The sequence below is a fragment of the Etheostoma cragini genome, chromosome 21 (assembly GCF_013103735.1).
Source record: "Etheostoma cragini isolate CJK2018 chromosome 21, CSU_Ecrag_1.0, whole genome shotgun sequence".
Lineage (NCBI taxonomy): Eukaryota > Metazoa > Chordata > Actinopteri > Perciformes > Percidae > Etheostoma > Etheostoma cragini.
Window position 1 is genome coordinate 7,088,812 of NC_048427.1, and position 21,129 is coordinate 7,109,940.

Below are 21,129 nucleotides of genomic sequence, written 5' to 3' on the forward strand. Positions count from 1 at the left end.
TTTGATCTGATATTTGAAAATGCACCCTTAAACAATGCATCACATGGCTTCCTTTTCACCTCAGTTTACTTTTGAACAGGCTGTTAGGCGATTTATTTTGAATGAGGTCTTTGGAACAGTTGAAGGAGAACAAAAAGGGATTTCTGCAGAGGAAGTACTGAGCTCATTTCCGCGCAGCACTGAAATTTAGCTTAGGAACTAGCAATGTCCTGTGGAATCACGCCTGTATGTAACCCTTAACCTCATCGGTGAAATATGCGTACAGCTGCAGGGAGGTAGTTTCAGAGAGTACCACTAAGCACATCCTGTCAAGGTGTACTTGCGCTTCCTCGGCCCCGGCGTGTGTGACTCGGTTGTATTGATATGGTTTATGGTTTGTAATATCCTGTGATGAGTGAGAGACCGTGGGGCATTATGTCTTTGTTATAAATAAGACAAGGACTGCATTACACCAAACCTTTGAATTGCATACATTAGATTAGGTTCTTGAGCAATGATTAAAATTCTTTTTGCACATTACTGCAAATGTTTTAGGGGGATTTCTGAAGCAACATATGCAACATTAGCATCACAGCACTAGTATGATTCTGTCGGTTTTATGTGGTTTTGTGCAGGCTTTCAGACTTTAGCATTGGCAGACTGAACGAGGGGCGTCCAAGGAGACCAGAAATGCCTAGGATCCTTGAATAAGATGCTCAATGTTGCCAACTAAGCAAGTCCAATTGAATTTGGACTTTTATTTGTGGTTCTTGCTGCCACGCTTGTAGCTCTCTTCTTCATCTTGATACGGGTGGTTATGTTGAAAGATCTCCTAAGCGTTACAAAGTGATACCCATCTCCCTTGAACCCTAGCATCTCATGTGAATGAAGTGTGCTCTGCATCCTTCCTCGGGGCCACCAACAGATGCATCCTGCAGCTGCACGCTCTTTCCTGTCTGCACTCAGGCCCTTTTGTCTGAAGACGTTGCTACAGCAAAGTTGGGACACCGGCTGAATTTCAATGGGGCATCCCTGAATGGAGCAGTGCTGGTAGGCTGGCGGGAGGTTCCAGTTTCCATGGTCCTTATTCTTACTGTGCAACCAGTTAATTTAAGTATTAGGGCCTTTTACTAACTTTGACCATGTGTTTACGGCCTTTCTGGCTGAAGCGCACAAAGGTGAACTCAACATCATCTTGTTTTTTGTTTGGCCATTTACATTTTTGCGCTGTGAAATCCACGTTTGTCTCGTCGTTTCATAGGCCTCATAAGCAGTGTGACAGTACTCTGGTTGACATGTGGGATAAACAGCCTCTCTGATGAGTTGCCTTGATTGGATCTCCAGGAGGATGTTTATGACTGAGGGTTATTTCTACTCAGGCCTCCGCCCCGGCTGCCTGCCTGCCTGCTAGACCAAGCCTACCCATGCTGAAATCAGTGTGGCTGACAAGCTGAGCTTGTGTGAAGCAGGAACTTCCGTATCAAAGTGTGTGTGCACCATGATCTCGCGACAGAGGTGACAAGCTGTTAAGGTAAGACAGGGGAGGGTTTTCAACGTACCAGTTTCAGTGAACGTGCTGTATGCTGCAGCATTACAAAAATTCACATTTCCTTTGGAGGCACGAAGCTTCTGTCAGGAAGTGTCAGTTAGCCTCATTTAACATTCAGACGTTTTACACAGTAACCACCACATGGGATATGAAATAGGAAGTTCTAGTAAGGATGAGGAAAAAGGGAAAATCTGTTGTCGGGAGTGTTTTATAGCCTTTGACCAAGCCGCATAGGAACATGCATATTATTGTGCATGACTGTGGCGGTGGGTAAAGAAACCTACTGATTAAATGTCCTTAAAGTGACAGAGATTGAAAAGGGTTTGCTATGTAAATGCCCTTTACTGTGAGGAATGCACAGGCTGTAAGCTCTGTTTTCAATCCAAATAGGAAGTCAAGGAGACACCAAAGGCATCTTATATCTATTATGTTTCATTGTATACCTAAACTGACACCAGGGCCGCAATGGTTTATTTTTCTTACTGTTAATTCAAGTCAATATTTGCTCAAAATCACACATCACAAATGTTTCTTAAACGACTTTACAATCTGTACACCATCCCACACCCTCTATCATTAGACTCTGGGATGGATCTTGAAACTTGACTAGTAATAATTAAATTACATTATATGATAAAGACCAAAGGACTAATATTTTGTTTTAATCTGTTAAGTGCCAAAAATAGTGACAAATGACCATTACAAGCTCCAAGAACTTAAAATAACATCTTCTGTACAGTTTTGTAAAACACTAAAAAGCAGAAGACCACATCCTCTCATTTGAGAAGCTGTAACCAGTAAACGTTTGGCATTTTTGCTAGCTAAATAATACCTTTTCCGTCTATTGATTATTTGAGTAATAATTCCGGCATGTTCCTTTTGTACTGCTTGCAGTACATCACAAGACTCAACCGCGTCGTCTCTGTGAACGAAGTCCTTGTGAAAGGGAGCTGAACTTTAGCCATCTGGCTGCCAGATGTGCCACTACTTCCTTTGGTCCCCTCCGTAGAGATTTGATTCTCCTGCTTGACTCTACTCTACAGCATGATATTGGAGAGAGGACGAGCATGAGTAGGACGCTGTCTGAAAGTTAGAACTTCTAGGGCTTTTCCCACCAACCGGTTGGCCGAAGGGCTTTCAAAAGAGAGAGATTTCTTTTTAAATGTGATACCAAGTTCTCAGACTCCTTTTCTCACCCACCATGGCGGAAAACAAGCAGCAAAGAAAAGGATCTGGAAGTACAAATCGCTCCTCATCTCACACGTAAGATATCACATGTTAGTGGATTGTTGCAGTGTGGAGAGTGTTTTTGTTGCTTTTTCTTGTGGTAGTTGCAAAATTAAGGCATCGGGGATGTTTTCAATATGTGGTGAGGTCTCAAATAGATTTGGGCGGCTGGAGCACAGTAGTCTTGAAAACTTTGCTTCCTTTTATGGAACTGGGTTAGAGATTCAGCCCTCCTTTTACTCTTCAGACTTTTACTTTAAAGTTATTATTGAGGTCAAGCTGTAAAAAACATTTCTTTTTGTTTCTGTATTTTCTTTAACCACGGCTGACAAAGTAACAAGCAAATCAGTGTTGTCTCCCCCGTTGTGCTTGGGAGAGAGAATCTTCCAAACAAATCAAAAGGTCTATGAGTACAAGGTTGACCTGCCCACTCAGCCCCAGACGCAACAAAGAGGAGAGTAGCGATGACTCACCCAGCACTTCTCTCTCCACAATGAGAATCCACTCTATAGAAAGCTGATGATCACACAGAGGTGCTTTTGACCCTGTCGCATCAAGCTGATTTTGTTGTTGGATTGATTCTGTGCTTTTGGTCTACACTTTGCAGCGCCAGAGTTACAGTATGTGGATCTGTGAGTGTGTGTGTTGGGTGACTGTGTTTTTCTGTGTATTCCTTAAGGCTTTATGTGTATTTGTGTGTGTCTTCCTCTGCTTGTGTGCTCTGGTGCCCTGCTAAGTTCCTGACCAGCTACACATTATAAGTGATGTTGAGGAGCAGTGTTACTCCGGACTGCCAACTTGTCGGAAGGCTCGTTTGTTTATCAGCAGAGCTCCCTGCAAAGCTTACTGTTTATTCAGAGGGGAGGAGGTTTTGCTTGAAACCTGTTGCCGGTTTGCGTGGGGGTCTGAGTGCTCCGTATCAACCTGTATGTTTAAAAAATGAATACTGACTCAACTCCAATCCCATGCCACCGTGATTGAGTCATAGAAAGATGAAATGAATGGATTGTAATTTGAGTGCTGACTAAACCTAAAAGAGGATTTCATGAGCCGTTTGTTCTCATGTCTCTCAAAAGACTCCCATAACTGATTCTGTTGGTTTTAAAACAAAATCTTTCTGCATGCTTAACATTCATGACATAATTTATAACATAATGTAGCCTAAACTGGCTATTTGTCAGAAAAAAAGGCATCTGACAGCTGCCATGTTCATTTCATGTAATACATCAGAATTATACATCCAAAATAATAGCGGAAGCAGTTTCACAATATCTCAGGTGTGGAGAATAACTTCTATTCAGTTTATCTAGTCAGCTGCTTGATGAAATGCATGTGTGCTTACATTTTTTAAACCTTTGCATGAATGTGCATCATGAATGCTACATTTAAAAACAAAACAACTGCCCAATTTAAATAATAGTTTGATGTGTGGGGAAGGCTCATTTACTTTCTTGCCGAGACTTAGATGAGAAGATTGATAACACTCATCATGTCTGGATGCGCATGTCTGCAGTTAGCTCAACATAGCCCAGAGACTGCAAACAAGGGGAAAGAGCTAGCCTGGCTCAGTCTAAAAGTAACACAAAAACTGCCTACCAACACCTCAAAAGCTTGCTTATTAACATGTTTCACCTTGTTTGTTTAATTGATACAAATATTGAAGTCTTAAAACTGTATTTCATAAACAACATGCTACGCTAAGCTAACTGGCTGCTGGCTGTAGCTTCATTTAGTGTATAGATATGAGTGGGGGTGTTGATGGCTAAGAGACTGTGGCTAAGTAGCTGTACTTCTTCAAATATACTGTATGTGTTTCCACTGTATATGCGGTTTTATGTATGTGTGTGATTGTGTTTGCTTCCTGTTTCTGAGTCCACTGCGATGTCCTTCACAGCTGCTTGTGGAGCATGGGTACAACTGCCAGTGCCGCGCCACAGCCTGTTTCTGTAGCGTCGCCACTTGAGAGCGTCCATGCCAACGGGATGGCCGACAGCAGGCAGTCTCTCAGCATGAGCCACTTTCAGACAGTCAACATCCACAACAAGGCCAAGTCCATTATCACCAACAAAGTCGCACCTGTCGTCATCACGTAAGTCCCTCCTCGAATCCGCGTTCTCACAATAGGGTGTTAATCCTCTTTGATCACTGTGGCGACATCCCCCAACCCCAGCGGAAGTGTTTGCCCCTATTATCTTAACATTTGTCAAACTAGGCCTGGCAAATAATAGCTGATAATTGAACTGACAATCGTACCATCCAGACCTGCTGTTCTGTGTTCTGTTTTACAGGTATAATTGCAGACAGGAATTTCAGATTCATGATGAAATCCTCAAGACCAACTACAAAGTGGGCCGGATGTCAGACGCTATGCCCGAGCACTACTTGGTGCAGGTAAGGACAAACCTCACAGCGCTGTCGTGGAAAGACGTGGGCTCATCTCACCTGTCTTTATGTCTGCTCTTTTCACATTCACGTGTCCAAATTGCAGAGTGGCATGGGAACATTGTCATGCGCTGTTTTATGATCTGGGACAGCCATTGAAACGGGAATGTTGTCACCCTGCTATCAGGGCTTTGATCTGCTCTGTCACCTCTGCTGTGCCTGTTCAGACATGCAGTGTTTTGTCACACACAGCATCTGTTTACATGTGTATACATAGGCCAGTGGGTTCACCTACAGTAAGATCACATCCACATGAATTTGAAAACACATCTTTTACTCTGTTTTGTTCACATTAAGCAAATCATTTTTTTTTTTCACAACCAAAACGTGCTTTTTTAAAAACACTCTCCAGAGTGGAAAAATATCTGAAAACACCAACCTCGAGACGTTTTCCAGAACATACAAATATGTCTTCTCACACTCTTGTGTATCAGAAATGTTAAGATCGCAGTACGGATGTTCTGAGTAGAGATGGGGTTTGATAGCACGTTATCAAATCTGGATCCCAAATCTGCTAATCAAACCAATTTAAAATGCTCTAAATTTAAAATGGATGGTAGTTTTTTTTTTGTTTTTTATATATATATATATATATATATATATATATATATATATAAAAAACCAAAAAAAAACTACCATCCATTTTAAATGGATATATATATATATATATATATATGCAAGTGGTATGTAGTTCCCCCTCCTTCTTTCCTGCGTACCCTCCTGCAAATATTGCATTTTGTAGTTTTGTAGGCAAAAGTGATTGTAAACAAAAGATTCGAAGGGATTTGTTGCCCATTGAGCTTCACAAATCTGGATATTTTATCAACCTGGTACTGGATCCAACATGGACTTATCAGAATCTATCCCTAGTCAGTGATGTATATTTATGTTAATAGACAACTTCGAAGAGAAAAATGGAGATTTGATTGTTAGTCAAAGTGCAGCAGTGTAGGATTTAATGTGAACCCCAATCACATCAATATTTAGTGCTTTACACTCACAATGGAAACTGTAAACATGTCAATATTTTGAGAGATTTTGACATACTAATCTTCGAGAGTTGGAGGCGACAGAGCAGACATTTAACCTGTTGAGACAACACATTATCCAGACTCTGTCGGTTTTGTTATTTGCCAACAGAAAGAGGAGGAAGGAGACTGATTGTTATGATTTTTTCAGTCTGGGTGACAAATTAAGGACTTAATTAATTAAAAAGCTTAAAATTCCAGAGAGGCCCAAGTTGTATGATGCATAAACACCATTTTTCAGATTCAACTAACTACTTAAGTGTTGACATATTTTCTCCACAGAATTTACAAACTCTTATGTGTGCTTAAGTGGAAACTGAAGAAATGTTGTGGCTGAGTCATTCTCTGAGATGTGAATTGCATTGCCTTCCAGGGGGAGTACTTCATGGTCCAGGATGTGTACAGCAAGGCAGATGTCCTCAATACCACAGGCAGCTATGGAGCACCCAACTTCCGCCAGGTCAAGGGATCCTACCCGCTGTATGGGATGGGACAGCCGAGCCTGAAGGGCTTCAAACACGTTCTTCAATGGCTCCAGACGCGAGGGCACGAGGTCACTGTTATTTTCTCTTAAATACACATTTATACAGGCAGAACACACACAAGCTCACATAAATTGTTGACTAGTACTAGTTATGCCCTTAAGTGTGTGTGTGTGTGTGTGTGTGTGTGTGTGTGTGTGTGTGTGTGTGTGTGTGTGTGTGTGTGTGTGTGTGTGTGTGTGTGTGTGTGTGTGTGTGTGTGTGTGTGTGTGTGTGTGTGTGTGTGTGTGTGTGTGTGTGTGTGTGTGTGTGTGTGTGTGTGTGTGTGTGTGTGTGTGTGTGTGTGTGTGTGTGTGTGTGTGTGTGTGTGTGTGTGTGTGTGGCTCTGCCTCTTTTCTAGCCATGTTGTCAGTAAATATTTGTGGAGTCAAGTGCTCAGTGGAGGCTGTGGCTGAATTGTAGAACCGAGCAAACAGAAAGTTGCAGTAATGTGTACCAGTGGAAAATGAATCTCTCTGCTTACAGCAGCTAGAAAACTGACCGTAATTGAAAGGAAATTGACAAAATTATATGTCAGACTTCTCTTACTCATGTGCTGCATGTCATATGACAGCAGATTGTTTCCAGTTGCTCTTGGAAGTGGTGTAGTTGGTAGAAGGCAACAGCCACTTACTTTGAAAAGCTATTATTTGATGCCTATCTTGCTGTACTTTTGCAAGCAGGAGGTCATATTCTTCTGTGTAAGAGAGGAGCCGGTGGTTTTCCTGCACAAGGACGACAACTTTCTGCCGTACACCCCCAGGAGGAAGGAAAACCTCCACGAGAACCTTCATGGCCTGGAAAAGGAGGAGCTGGTGGAGAGCCTGGAGATCACTATTAGGAAGGAGGTGACGAACACACTTATTCAGCATCTGCATGAGTTTTTTGGCACAATGTAGTTTATAGCAGTATTACAACACCGCCTCATTCTTCTTCCACAGCTCTACGACTTTGCCAAGCTAAACGAAAACATCTTCTACGTCTACAATGATATTGAGTACTTTAAAGATGAGCCACAGAAGATCTCCATCACGTGTGAGGAGGACATCCACGTGACTGAGGAGGTCTATAAGAGGCCCATTTTCACCATGCCGGCTTACAGGTTGTTTACATTGTTGCTTTATTAGCCCTTAGCTCCTCACCTCTCACGTCAGTTTAGATATAGTAACGTGTGGCTGCCTGTTGTAAAATATGCATGGCAGGTTATAAATAGCGACACTTGTTTGTGCAAAGGTTGGATGCCCTGTTTTTTTCAGAAGAAAAGGGGGACGCATAGAAAAACTAACAGATTGCTGCATCCTGTTTGCAATCAGATCAGCAGCATTAGCTTTCAAATGTCATGAGCTGCACACAACATTTCCAGGACAAGAAGATATCTTATATATATCTTGACGTTGTGTTGTCCAAGAAAAGCAGCAGGATGTTTTATTATATGAAATTTAAAATTGCAGGTGTTTTTTTCTTTTCTTTTCAAGATACGTTTTTGGGCATTTTTAGGCCTATATTGACAGGACAGTTGAAGACATGAAAGGGGAGAGAGGGGGGGGGGCGAATGACATGCAGCAAACGGCTGCAGGTCAGAGTCAAACCTGGACACGCTGCGTCGAGGAGTAAACCTCTATATATGGGTGCGTGCTCTACTAACTGGGCTATCCAAGCGGTGTATTTTTAAGGTAATAAATAACTGTTCCCATGATTTTGATCTTTCCCATAATCCCTCGTGGATTGTCGAAGCAGGCAAAGTTTCTATCCGAGACTCGTGGGATAACTAAACAACAACATGAGGGAGCTAAGCTGGCGAGTCTTACTTTAGGTCAGATGTGTATCTGCAGTGTCTTATTATGTCTTGCATAAGTGCAATATTGACACACCACAGGTGCGGGTTCAACTCCGGGTAACAATTTGTTGTATTGCAGGTACTTCAGATTACCACTACCAATGGAGGGAGCACCATTGGAAGAAGACTTTGACGCATTTGTTAATATACTCAGGGTAAGATCGGCAATTGTGATACTAGGGTTGTGAATTTTCACTGGTCTAGCGACTCAAATTGATTTGATATCACGATGCAACAAGATCATTATTATTGTAGAGTGCCACACATGGTTTTCATCAACAAATTCAAGCCGTCAAATATTGTATCAGCTCTTAAAATAGACACTTACTGAATGTAGCGAAGCCTGAACACATTAGACAACAGACGAAAGGCTAAAATGAAAAAAGCAACAACTGGAAAATCAACAAGTAACATCAGCAGGCTATAATGGATTATGGTCTGTCACTGCATCGATTTAGAATCACCCAGATCCGCATCACGATGCATCATTGCAATGATTACTTTCATCACCCCTACATGATACACCAATTAAATAAACCTTTTTTGGTTGTGCTTCTCTTGATGCAATCTTGTTTTGATGTACCATTAAAGTTATTAATGGCTGGAATATTGGAGAGCATCTGGACTTTCTCACTGAGCTAGTGAAAAGGTCACAGTTGCTTTTTTTTAATCCACATATAGCCTTGTGAATCTGTTCTGTCTGTGCGACTATTCATTAATAAGTGTAAAATATGGCAGAAAACCTGCAGCTTGCACTCACTTCATGTCCGCTGTTCGTCTCTGTCTGGTTTCCATCCTGCTTCACACAGGATGTTCTTTTCTTCTTGTTTTGGCCTTCTTTGGAATGACTAGCAGCGGCAGGTCCAGTTCCTTGTGGTTGGGAAGCGGCTCTGCTTATTTAAATGTTAAGATCAGAGCTTTACAAAGTCCTGTCTCACTCTTCTTTTCACTCTTTCTCTTTGTAGTTCTAAATTGTCTCACTTCTAGAGTTTTCCCCCCCAATCTCTTTATCGTTTGTTCCAAGTTAGTGACATTTGCGTAAACAAAGTGTTGTGCAGATGAGTGCTAACAAAAGGAGCTTCAAACCCAAATACTGGACCTTCCATGCACCTGTCTTCAGGTCTCTATAGCCCACCCAGAAAAAAGAAAACAAAAACCCGGCACTCATACTCGCGTGCGCACACACACACCCCCCAAAACAGAAGAGACAGAATAGACAAATCCAAAAAATTAAGTAAAAAATTAAATAAATAAACAAAAAGAAGGGAGGGAGGGGATTAGCTCAGGGCTCAGTTAAGACTGGTCTGTTTCTTCATTGATATCTAATGTGTTGACATGGGCTAAAAAGGGATTCCAGATTTTGATGGAAAGTCTTAAGGGAGCCTCTTAAAGAATACCTTGGGTTTCATTTACAAACGTTGTGTACAAACCAAATGGAGCTGAAAATGTGCATACGCCACCTCCCACCATGGATGGGATTTGTAAAAAACAAACTTAATGGGAAAAGGTGCCGTCCTCAACGCAAACTCTGACCCGTGCGTATGCACATTTTGGAGACAAAATGGCATTTGGCATGCAGAGGTTGAGGTGGTGAACTAAAGTCAGACTGCAGAAAGTACATGTGGCAAAATCGATTACTCGTAATATTTTCCTGTCAAAATGACATTAAGAACCAGCAAGTATTTATTTAGGTATTTGCATGTGTAAAGACATTTAGGCCTCAAGAATAGAACTGCTGACTTTGGCTGTAGTGCTTTCAATTTGTGTGGCAGGTTATATGTAGCCATTTTGTCCTAAAAACTTAAATTTTCCAACCAAATTTAGGCCAATTTTAACCTCCCTAACCACCTTAATGATACAACACTGTTCATCTCTTGAGGTGGTTTACAGTGTTCTGTATGTGTGCTGTTTTCCAGGAGAGGCCCAGCTTGTCTCTGGGCCACGATGCATCCCGTCCGCTGCCTGCTCTGCTCTTCAGCTGCCAGGTGGGCGTCGGCCGAACCAATCTAGCGATGATCCTGGGCTGTCTGGTCATGAATCGTTTGAGGGGTGATTCACAACTACAGTAAGAACTAAATCAATTGTATCTGCAAAAACAGAGAATTACATTAAACATTATCACACATCTGGTAATACAGTGTAATGATGCAGCTTTGAAATTGGTTTCATTGAGCCTTTTTTGATGCCAGATGTCAGATAGGACTTGATCTTGTTTGGCTTGTTCTGCAGAGTTGAGGAAGGTGCAGCTTCAGAGCCCAAACCATTGTTTCAGGTCATCCAGTCTCTGATCAACAAGCTGCCTAATGGACAGCAGGTCATGGAAGAGGTAAAGCAGAGAATGTACACCATCACATCATTTTGTTAAAGAATAAAAACAATTTATAGAGAGCATCTGTTGGTCCTTTTCGTCCCCCACCACTCAAACATGTGTGTCTTTTCAATTGATTAGGAGACATCCTGTGTCCTGCAGTCAAATATTTGAAACAAAGAAAATGTTTATATTCATAGATTCTGTTTTTGAGGACTGATAAGGAGTTTTATTTGTAAATAGTAGTCATTTTACGAATTTTCTACTATGGTAATTAAACATTTTTGGTGAAAACCTAATCAGAAAACAAAGTATTTAATTTATGTCCACATACATTTCAGGAGTGGATGTTTAGTTTAGTTTGTTTAAATCAAGGATTTAAAAGGTCAACTAGTTTTTTATTTGTAAAAATAAAATGAAAATTTAACTCTGAAATGTTGATGATGTCTTGTTTTTATTCGACAGGTTGACCAGGCTATCACCCTGTGTTCAGAAATGCACGACATAAAAGCAGCAATATATGAAAACAAGAGCAAGCTAGAAGGGATCGGAGAAGATTATCAAATTCAGGTGAGTGATGATGCTTATTTGAAACTGTGATTTAGCAGCGCTCACAGCACCCTGAATTTCTTTTCAAAGGCAGCACCTTGTGCCACATGATTTCAACACAGCTTCTGCTGCTCAATTTATGTTCTATTTAAACCAAGAGGGAGACAGAAATCAAAGGCTGATGATGCATAATAATCAATGTGATCAATGTTGGGCACTTAAACTGATGGAGGACTTTAGAGACTTGGCTTAAAAACAATCTGTCAGGAAATCTGTGGAATCTCAAATGCAGGTTTAGTTTAGATAAAACACTTCACTAAGAAACCGATATTGAAGCCTTTTTGTTTTTCAGGGAAGCAGTACCAAAGACTACTTTCTAAACAGAACCATGCAGAGCTTGGAGCGCTATTTCTACTTGATTGTATTTAATGCATACCTTCACGAACAGGTAAAAAGAATTTCCAGTGTAAATGTCTTTTATTGACATAAAAGTGAAAACGTTTTACAAGCCATTAAAATATCCTGATATGTAACTATATGTTGCATTTTGCAGTATCCTCTTGCCTTTGTGTCCAACTTCAGCCAGTGGATGTGCTGCCACCCATGGCTGTACAGGTTACTGGCCTGCATGGACCTATCAGAGCTGTCGGCTCCGGCCGAGCTGGTCACCAGAGGAGCTCGCGTCCTGGTGAGGAAATCAGGCTGCGCAAATAGAAAATTGCCGTGGGAGTTAGAATTGGTATTACATCTGCTTCTTTCATCTGAAACCAAAACCATGTATTGCAGCACACGGATGTATCATGCATACAAATGCTACTGCTGTTTTTTTTTTTTTTTTTATTAAATACTGATGAAGCTCTCCACATGCCAATCTTTAGTTCAAGATATATCTCACAGTTGTCTCATACAATCATGTAATCATCTGTATTTTTCAATGTGCTATATATTTTTAGTTATATATAACTGAGTGTGTCTGCGCAGGTTGCTGATGAGTGTTTTGCTCCTGACGTGCTCAGCACAGTGAAGGAGATGAAGGCGGTCAACTTCAGACGAGTGCCCAAGATGCCTGTTTATGGAATGGCTCAGCCAACATCAGAGGTGCAGCAGATTCCCTCGTACTCTCATCATCTGAATAGAGCTCTGGCAATACTTAATCACACAAATCCTAGCCATCATGTTGAAGCATTGAAAATAAGAGAATTTATTTTAGGGACTACCACTTCCTTGGAAATAGGATTATTTGTAATAATTGTCCCTTTTAACTAGTCAAGACACAATACTTCAGAATGTTTGGAATCTGTTGTAAAGTATAATTTTGTAAAAGACTGACTTTGCAACGTCCCATTGTCAATGAAAATGTCCACATCCATCTGCCAATTTTGTGTGTCAATATTCGTCCTTGCAGTCAGGATTATTCATGAGAGTACAAATACTCTACAATATGACTCTTGGGCTCAGCTCAGGATGCTCGATATATCGTCTAGCCCCTTTCCGTCTAATCGTACACTTGCTGTGTGCAGGCTACCGGAGCAGTTTTGGCCCATCTGACGGATGAGAAGAGGAAGCACAACCACGTGTTGTGGGTCAACTTGCAGGAGGAGCTGGTGCTGGAAGGGAACGGTCAGATTTTTACACCAAGGGAGCCTTCATGCATGGACCAGCACATTCCTATCCCATTGTCTGACCCGCAGCTAATAGAGGTAGAGTAAGAATGATGCCTTTTGGATGCTTTTCAGGGCAGTTACAATCAGATAAGGGATTAAGAGTGCCTGAGACAGTCACTAGTTTTACCATCAGAAGCTTTAGCATTTGGCCTAGTTGACGTGAAAATGTTCTCATGTCTCCTCCTGGCTTGTAGAAACTGGAGACATCTCTGAAAGAGGAAATCCTGCGAGCTCAGAAGTGGCTTGAGGTGACCCTGGAGCAAGAAAAACAGATGAAGATGTTTAAAAGCTGCCTGACAGTCCAGGAGATCTTCAACCAGCACATAAGCTCCCATCAAGGCCTCGTCAGCAAACGCATCCCACTGCCGGACTGCAGCGCGCCCACCGAGGAGGTAATGAAATGAACGGGTGCAAACACACATTTGCTTACAAACATGCAGGCACACAGGTTCCTTTTGCTGCTGCTTGTAATGAGAGGTGTCAATGAATAAGCATTGTGCTCCCTCTGGTGGTTGAGAATGTTACTGTGAGCTTTTCCCCAGAAAATGATAGGCAGATCTAATTATTTAGCACTTTTTTAGACCCATTCATATTGAATTGTATATTTTTCTTTTGTAACTATTCATTAATGTGATAGTTGGCCTGTGTATTTTTGTACATAAAAAATTATTTTTGTGTGTGTTCTTGTTCTCAGGATTTTGATAAGCTCTTGGAGGCCATGAAGAGTGCCTTGGCTGAGGACTCTCACTCAGCCTTTGTTTTTAACTGTTCCAATGGCAAAGGCAGGACCACGACCGCCATGGTGGTCTCTGTTCTGACTCTCTGGCACTTTAATGTAAGACACTTATTGGAGTTTTCCTTAGGAATTTAATATCATTTAGAATGATGCTAAAAATTATCAAATGAATGTTCAACATTGACATCAAATCTGGTGTTTTGCACCTGCAGGGTTTTCCAGAGTTTGGCGATGATGAGTTTGTCAGTGTTCCTGATGCCAAGTACACAAAAGGAGAGTTTGAGGTATGCACACTTTAAAAATCAACGCTTTCTCCAGCTTGTAAACAAAGAAAGAAAAACAAACAAGCAAGCCGATTCACTTTTCCATGTTGATAAGAGCATCAAAATGACAAAAAAATAACGGGACAAAAAGAAATCAAGGGATGAAAATGTGCAATTAATCGTGATTAAATATTTTAATTGATTGAAAGCACTAACCAGTCATACATGATAGTAAACTGAATATCTTTGGGTTTAAGGCTTAAGTAGTCAGACATTTGAAGACATCACCTTGGACTGGACACAGCCTGCTGGCTATGTCCTCACACCAAGAGAGGCTTCACTCAGCAGGCACACAATTCCGCATGCCAATCACAGCAGCGCAGCCACTCGAGTTTCTGGGATACACAGTGTGGTCGCCATGGAAACTTTGTCTGCATCCAATTCAACCTCCTAAGGGGTTTGTGATGTTGCCATCCCCATTGCCTTATCCGCCAAAAAGGGGTTGCTATGGCTGTGAGGTACAAAGCATCATGTGATGGAGGAGCTGGAGTGGTGTGATGTAATCCTCTCCAGATGTGATAGAGTGTAATAATGGCGCTTACCCACTGCTAGTACTAGCTCCACCTGGCTTGACTCGACTCTGCCGCGGTGCACCGTCCTCTTTTCTACTGCAGAATTAGTACCACCTCATGCGTGAGGTGAGCGTGGCTGGTCGTCATAGCAATGCTGCAGGAAACTGCAGGGACCATGTAATGGAAAAACGGCATCAGTTAATGGGTGTTAATCCTCTAACTATAAGCGCCCAGGTATCTCTAATTTTGTTAAGATTTTCTTAGCTAATTGACATTTAGAAGCTAAAGAGACAGATATTTCCCTCAGGAGTTGGTCAAGACAAAAATCCCACGTTGGTCAAAGACACATCTCCAAATGAATGATAATGTTTCTCTGTAACTGTTGGATGTGTAAATAAGGAACTGTTTGCCAACAGATTTGCCATATCAACTCAAAACGTTACTAAATACATTTGGTGTTCCGCTGCCTGAAAATGAGTTGATCAACTTGAGTCATAAGTGTCATAATTCGCATCTAGCTTTAAAGGAGCAGTGTGTAGGATTTAGTGGCATCTAGTGGTAAGGTTGCAGGTTGCAAAACACTGGTAAAAACGTGGTGGTGCAACATGGCAGGACTGTGGAGGAGGACCCACTGATTCGAAGCTAAAGACACAACAATTTTTAGGTAATTGTACATGTAGGTGATTAAACCCCCTATAGCCTATACACCTGGAATTAAAAAAAAATGTAAACCTTATATTCCCAATCAGTATTTTTATTTTTTTTTAAATGACTTTGCTAATAAAACTACAGGCCTACCTTACCTCGTTTAAAACTATTAGTGGAGTAAATAATTTAAACGACCAGATAACGGGAATCACTTTGATAACATAGATTCAATTATTTTTTAAGTCAGTCTTTGTGTTATTGTGACTTTTTATGCACCCTGAAACAGTTTGTGCTTGTCCTCCTCCTCCTCCATATACAAAGTAAACCTGCTATTTAGGGGCCACCCTCAAACAGGTTTGGTAAACTAGTCTGCAGCTGACTGCCACATTGTGGTTTGTTCTTACATGCTGATGGAAACATTGCCCATCTCAGCTAGGAAAACGCTGTAAATATACGTGGAGTTAACACTGTGCTTTACATAATACATCAAAACATAATATAAAAAAACGTTTAAAGGAAGATCTCGCTACAAGATTAGGGGACTCACAAATGTCAGAACAGCTGCTGAATAGACCTTTTATTTAGATGTTCTGTCAACTGCTGTTCTAATGCCAAGAATGAACTGTCAATCTGTTAAACCAACATCATTGAGAACGTTTCAAAGAGTGTAGAAAAATGGAAATTTGAAGATTGTATGAAAGCTTCAAAATAACCGCTAAATAGACACTGTGTTGACATTGTTTTTGAGCCATTTGAGAAATTATAGCTTCAGCATATTTCAAACCACGTGTTTTAATGTGCCTTTTGAATTTGCTCATAAAATGGTGATTGTAAAATGCCAAACATGAAAAAAGACAAAACATTTTACCCTTAGAACACAAATTTTTCGAGTCAACAATGACTTTGCTGTGCGTACTTCTGCTATAAGTGCAGCACTTGTTGCATTTATTAAAATGACATTAGGTGTTATGTTAGTTGGGAGGCAGTTGTTTAATTTTGCAGTCTTTTTTTTTTAACTTTTGAAACATTCTTGAAACTTAAGGCTAGAAACACACAAGTGTCTGCTGTTCCTGGTGTGTAGGTGGTAATGCAGCTGGTGCGTCTGCTCCCTGACGGCCATAGGATGAAAAGGGAGGTGGATATGGCCCTGGACTCTGTCAGCGAGACCATGACCCCCATGCACTACCATCTGCGAGAGATCATCATCTGCACGTACAGACAGGTACAGCACATATCGCCGGAGTGTTATACATCTTACTGAGAGCAATTAAAACAATAAAGGCGCGTGCGTGTGTGTGTGTGTGTGTGTGTGTGTGTGTGCGTGTGTGTGATGGAATGTAACTAAGTACAAATTTTACTGTACTTTTAATACTTTTAAGTACAGTTTTCTAATGATACTGGAATGAGCTACCTTGTACCATTCGTTCTCCTGTTTGTATAGACACTTTTAGGAAACAACTAAAGACCCACTTTTTTAAACTTGTTTTTTAGTTCAATACTGTGTTTTACTGTATCTGTTTGTTGTTTTAATTTATTTTATTTTTATTTTCATTTTATAAACTTGTGCAGCACTTTGTGATCCTGGTCTGTGAAAAGTGCTATAGAAATAAAGTTTACTTACTTACTTACTTACTGATGCAGACTTTTAGTTAAGTAACCTTTCATCGCAGGACTTTTACTTGTAACAGTATTTTTACGGTGTAGTATTTGTACTTTTACTTAAGTAAAGATCTGAATAAGTGTTCCACCACGGATGCGATGTTTTAGCACATTATTGCCAGTCCTCACTTTGTCTAAGAGCTGATTTCAGGATTAGGACTAGTTTTTTAGGTATGGTCAGGAATTTAAACTCTTTCACTTGGTGTAAGGACTCATTCCCTACCTGAAGAAACCACTCCATCGGTTTCCTGCTGAGACCCATGGCCTCAGATTGCTAGTTGCTGATCCTCATCCCAACCGCTTCACACTCGGCTGCAAACTGATCCAGTGTGTTCTGAAGGTCACAGGCCGATGATGCCATCAAGACTACAGCATCCGCAAAAAGCAGCGATGAGATCCCCACACCACCGAACTACAACCCCTCCCCACCCCGACCATGCCTCGATATCCTGTCCATAAATACTACAAACAGGATGGGTGACAAAGCGCAGCCCTGGTTGAGGCCAACCCTCACCTGGAATGAGTCTGACTTACTGCTGAAAACCCAGACACAGCTCTCGCTATTCCCGCTATTTTAAAGAGATGTGTCAACCAAGACAGCCCCTCCAAACCCAGATCTTTCAGCATTTCTAGACGGATCTCATCAATCCCCGGGGCTTTGCCACTGTGAAGTTGCTTAACTACCTCAACGACTTCCACCAGGGAAATTGACAACAATCCCCCATCATCCTCCAGCTCACCCTCTATCATAGAGGCATAGCTGGATTTAGGAGTTCCTCAAAATGCTCCTTGCACCGCCCTATTACCTTCTCAGTTGAGGACAACGGCATCCCATCCTTACTCTACACAGCTTGGATAGTTCCCCGCTTCCCCCTCTTGTGGTGGCAAACGGTTTTCAAGAAGCACCTTGGTGACCGAAAGTCCTTCTCTGTCTTCTCCAAACTTCTTCCACACCCGCTGCTTTGCCTCTTTCACAGCAGAGGCTGCAGCCCTTCGATGATCAGTTGACAGTTCCACCCCTCCCTTTACCGGAGTGTCCAAAACATATGGCCTCAGATCAGATAGACCTTCGGCCTAGGGTGCTCTGGTACCACTTACACTTATGAGCATCCCTATGCTTGAATATGGTGTTTGTTATAGACAGTCCATGACTAGCACAGAAGTCCAACAACAGACAACCACTCTGGTTTAGATCAGGGAGACCGTTCCTCCCAATCACGCCTCACCATGTATCTCCATTGTTGCCCACCTGTGTGAAATCCCCCTGCAGAACTAAGGAGTCCCCCACTGGAGCCCCATACAGGACTCCATTCAAGGTCTCCAAGAAAGCTGAGTACTCCGAACTTATGTTTGGTGCATATGCCCAAACAACAGTCGGAGTTTCCCCCCCACCACCCGCATGCGTAGGGAGGCGACCCTCTCATCCACTGGGGTATACTCCAATGTAACGGCGCTAAGCCGGGGGCTTGTGAGTATCCCCACACCCGCCCGGTGCCTCACACCCTGGTAAAATACTCAAAATGGAAACTCACGGTCCAGATGAGTATTCTAAACTTGTGTTGAATGCATAATGTATATAATTGTTTCTTCAAAAGCAAATAATCATCGCGCATTCCTCTGAAGTTCCTGGGCAATGTCTGTTGTTAAATCAAACCGGAAAAATCCCAAACACGGCTTACTTATGAATCTGTCCTCTTCACACTGAGTCTCAATCAGCAGGTTTTAAAGGATTTAGGTGCAGTTATGCATGAGCTCCATAGATGGCGTCAAGAACTTGTTTAAATGTTTTGTAGGATTCCAGAGACGTGAATGAGAGAGATCCATTGCACTGTTCGTAGGAGCTGCAGAGCGTGGAAAATGATTGAGGTGCAACATAACTTAGCTCTAAAACTCAAATGGGTCTGCTCCTTTGGGACTAAATGGAAAAGAGTGTGAGGACAAAAGGCAGGAGAAGAAAAGATTACTTATGGTTTTTTTCAGGCTTGGACTTTTGAAGTTTTAAGTATCCCTGCTGTACGAATGGCACACTGTTGCAAACCGTGCTCAAACCCACCCTTCTTTGCACTCATATCACATCCCCCTGCGTTCACATAGTAAACTGATTCAAACTTTAAACTGGTCACTCAGACTTGGATCTTTATTGGACTGAATCAGCTTTCTGATAGATAGCACAGTTGTTAGGAATTTGCAGATTACCTTTTTATGCTTTTTTAGACTGTTTCAGATTTTACAATTGTGTGTTGCATGTTGCATCTTTAAGTCCCGCAATTTCCACTCTTCACGCATAATTTATATTTTAAAACATAGACAAATGTGTCCTCCCTCACCCAATATTACTTTTTTATGACATGACTTAAATACAGAGATGATGGGATTCTCTCAGCTGTGACAGCTCCTACAGTAAACAATAAGTACACATAAATCGGTGTCTTCATTCAACTCTCTGGCCGCTCATAGCAAAGACGTTTTTTCTATATGACTTTGTCTTAGTAATAAGTAATGTGGGTAAGGAGAATCAGGTAGCAGAAAACTATTTAAAATTGTTGCTCTGTGAAAAAAGAATGATGTGTGGACAGCTGCATATCTGAAAGGTGTTCTGCGTTATTTGGACACTCTAAGCAGGGCATAAAGAGAACAGAAGAGCTTGTAGTGGGACTTTGAAGACATATCTGGAAAAGGTCTCTCTTGATGATATGGCCTCTACAGGACCACGGATCTGTTTTAGCCATTTGTAATGCAGACTGTAATCACTGTGCCTCTGCGGCGTCAGCCGTTCTTGGTACGCTGGAGGCACCCGGTCCCGTCTCCATCGTATCAATGGGCCTCATTGTCCCATGAACCTTGTCTTTGCCTATATTCTCTTTCTCTTTCTCTCTCTCTGTGTTTGTCACTTTCTGATGCCAGGCTCCAGGAAAGTGCTCCCTCTCAGCTTACTTTCAAATAATTAGGTAATTTGTATGCCAATTGCATCAATAGTAAAAAACAAAACAAACGTTTGTACTGTACATGACCTCACCCTGTTTCAGAGTGATTTGGTAACAAAAAAAGTGTTCTTATGTTTGTAGTTGTGCTTATTATACCTTACAGTGATGATTACATTGGACCCCACGGAGTGTTTGACCACTAGTAGTGCTATGGAGCAATGTGTTTTTGAGTAGGTCCCCATTTTATTTGTATCATGCACTCCCATGAGGACGCATAGGGTGCGATACATATTCAGGTCAACAATTTTGTACCATTTTATTAACAGTTGGCAGCTGTTACACGCAACTGAGCATGGCAATGTGTCAGCAATGGCCGTGAAGAAGAAGGCAGCAAGCTACCTAACATGAACGTAAACCATGCATTATTTAAAATCTAAATCTAAAATCTGCTTTGCTAGTGTTTTACTAGGAGGGGAATACACACATGTTAGTTAGACATCAATGATTCTCATGGGTTTTAGTGAGAAATGCTGGATGTAAACAGAACTGTTATTTATAAAATAAAAACTCCACAGGACATCTTTTAACTGCTGAGATCTGTAAATTCATTCCCTAACCCTAACCCATCGTTAAAACGTTGTCCGATCTGACAACCCTCAAAGTTTTAAACAAACTCCAAGGTTATTTGGAAGAGAAAAGAAAAGGCGAACAATAAGATTGTTACCTAAACTGTCTGTCTATCCAGTTTACAGAATTGCCTTTTGGTTCAATTTTGAGTTTTATACTCAACCTACTGCTTGTGCTTGTCCACAGGCCTAAACTACACGAGCAGTCCCCAATGTTTTTCTAATAAATCTGAATTATATTTTAACCCTGCTTTAGCAGACATCAGGTTGGCACTGTGTTCCCCTTTTAGCCTTTCCCTTCCTGCTTGAACCAGCAGGCCAGGTGATAAACAGTGCCAGATGTTGCTAGTACTGGGCAGGCTGCAGCAGACGAGAGAAGAGGGAGAAAAGAGGGGATGAGGAGGGGGAAAATGTCCACCCCAAACTCTTTTTCTCTCTTTTCCTAGCCCTCCCCCTCCTCCAAAGCACCCTCCTACAATTTTGACAGTGGTTGGAAAATGTGTCTTTGATAGAGAAAAAATACATTTACACGGGGACCCGAACCGTCCGCCAGTTCCCAGAGGGGCCTAGAAAGGGGGGGGGGGGGGGGGGGGGGGG

General features: G+C 41.6%; 1 protein-coding gene across 6 annotated transcripts in view; it reads left to right on the plus strand.

The window, feature by feature from the left end:
- Positions 1-21,129, plus strand: part of pald1a (phosphatase domain containing paladin 1a) — a 47,162-nt gene that overhangs the window by 5,054 nt on the left and 20,979 nt on the right. For 4 of the 6 annotated variants that reach the window (XM_034860459.1, XM_034860462.1, XM_034860460.1 and 1 more), the window contains 17 exons: positions 4,650-4,844; positions 5,044-5,146; positions 6,599-6,778; positions 7,430-7,594; positions 7,688-7,848; positions 8,663-8,738; positions 10,500-10,648; positions 10,813-10,909; positions 11,357-11,461; positions 11,793-11,888; positions 11,994-12,128; positions 12,422-12,538; positions 12,961-13,140; positions 13,299-13,496; positions 13,799-13,939; positions 14,053-14,124; positions 16,405-16,545. In XM_034860459.1, coding sequence (XP_034716350.1) covers positions 4,663-4,844; positions 5,044-5,146; positions 6,599-6,778; positions 7,430-7,594; positions 7,688-7,848; positions 8,663-8,738; positions 10,500-10,648; positions 10,813-10,909; positions 11,357-11,461; positions 11,793-11,888; positions 11,994-12,128; positions 12,422-12,538; positions 12,961-13,140; positions 13,299-13,496; positions 13,799-13,939; positions 14,053-14,124; positions 16,405-16,545 — 2,298 coding nt within the window. In that variant the 5' untranslated portion in view covers positions 4,650-4,662. Of the gene's footprint in view, positions 1-1,251; positions 1,511-2,629; positions 2,792-4,649; positions 4,845-5,043; positions 5,147-6,598; positions 6,779-7,429; positions 7,595-7,687; positions 7,849-8,662; positions 8,739-10,499; positions 10,649-10,812; positions 10,910-11,356; positions 11,462-11,792; positions 11,889-11,993; positions 12,129-12,421; positions 12,539-12,960; positions 13,141-13,298; positions 13,497-13,798; positions 13,940-14,052; positions 14,125-16,404; positions 16,546-21,129 lie in introns of those variants that run through there. The other 2 variants (XM_034860461.1, XM_034860458.1) reach the window with 2 other exon arrangements.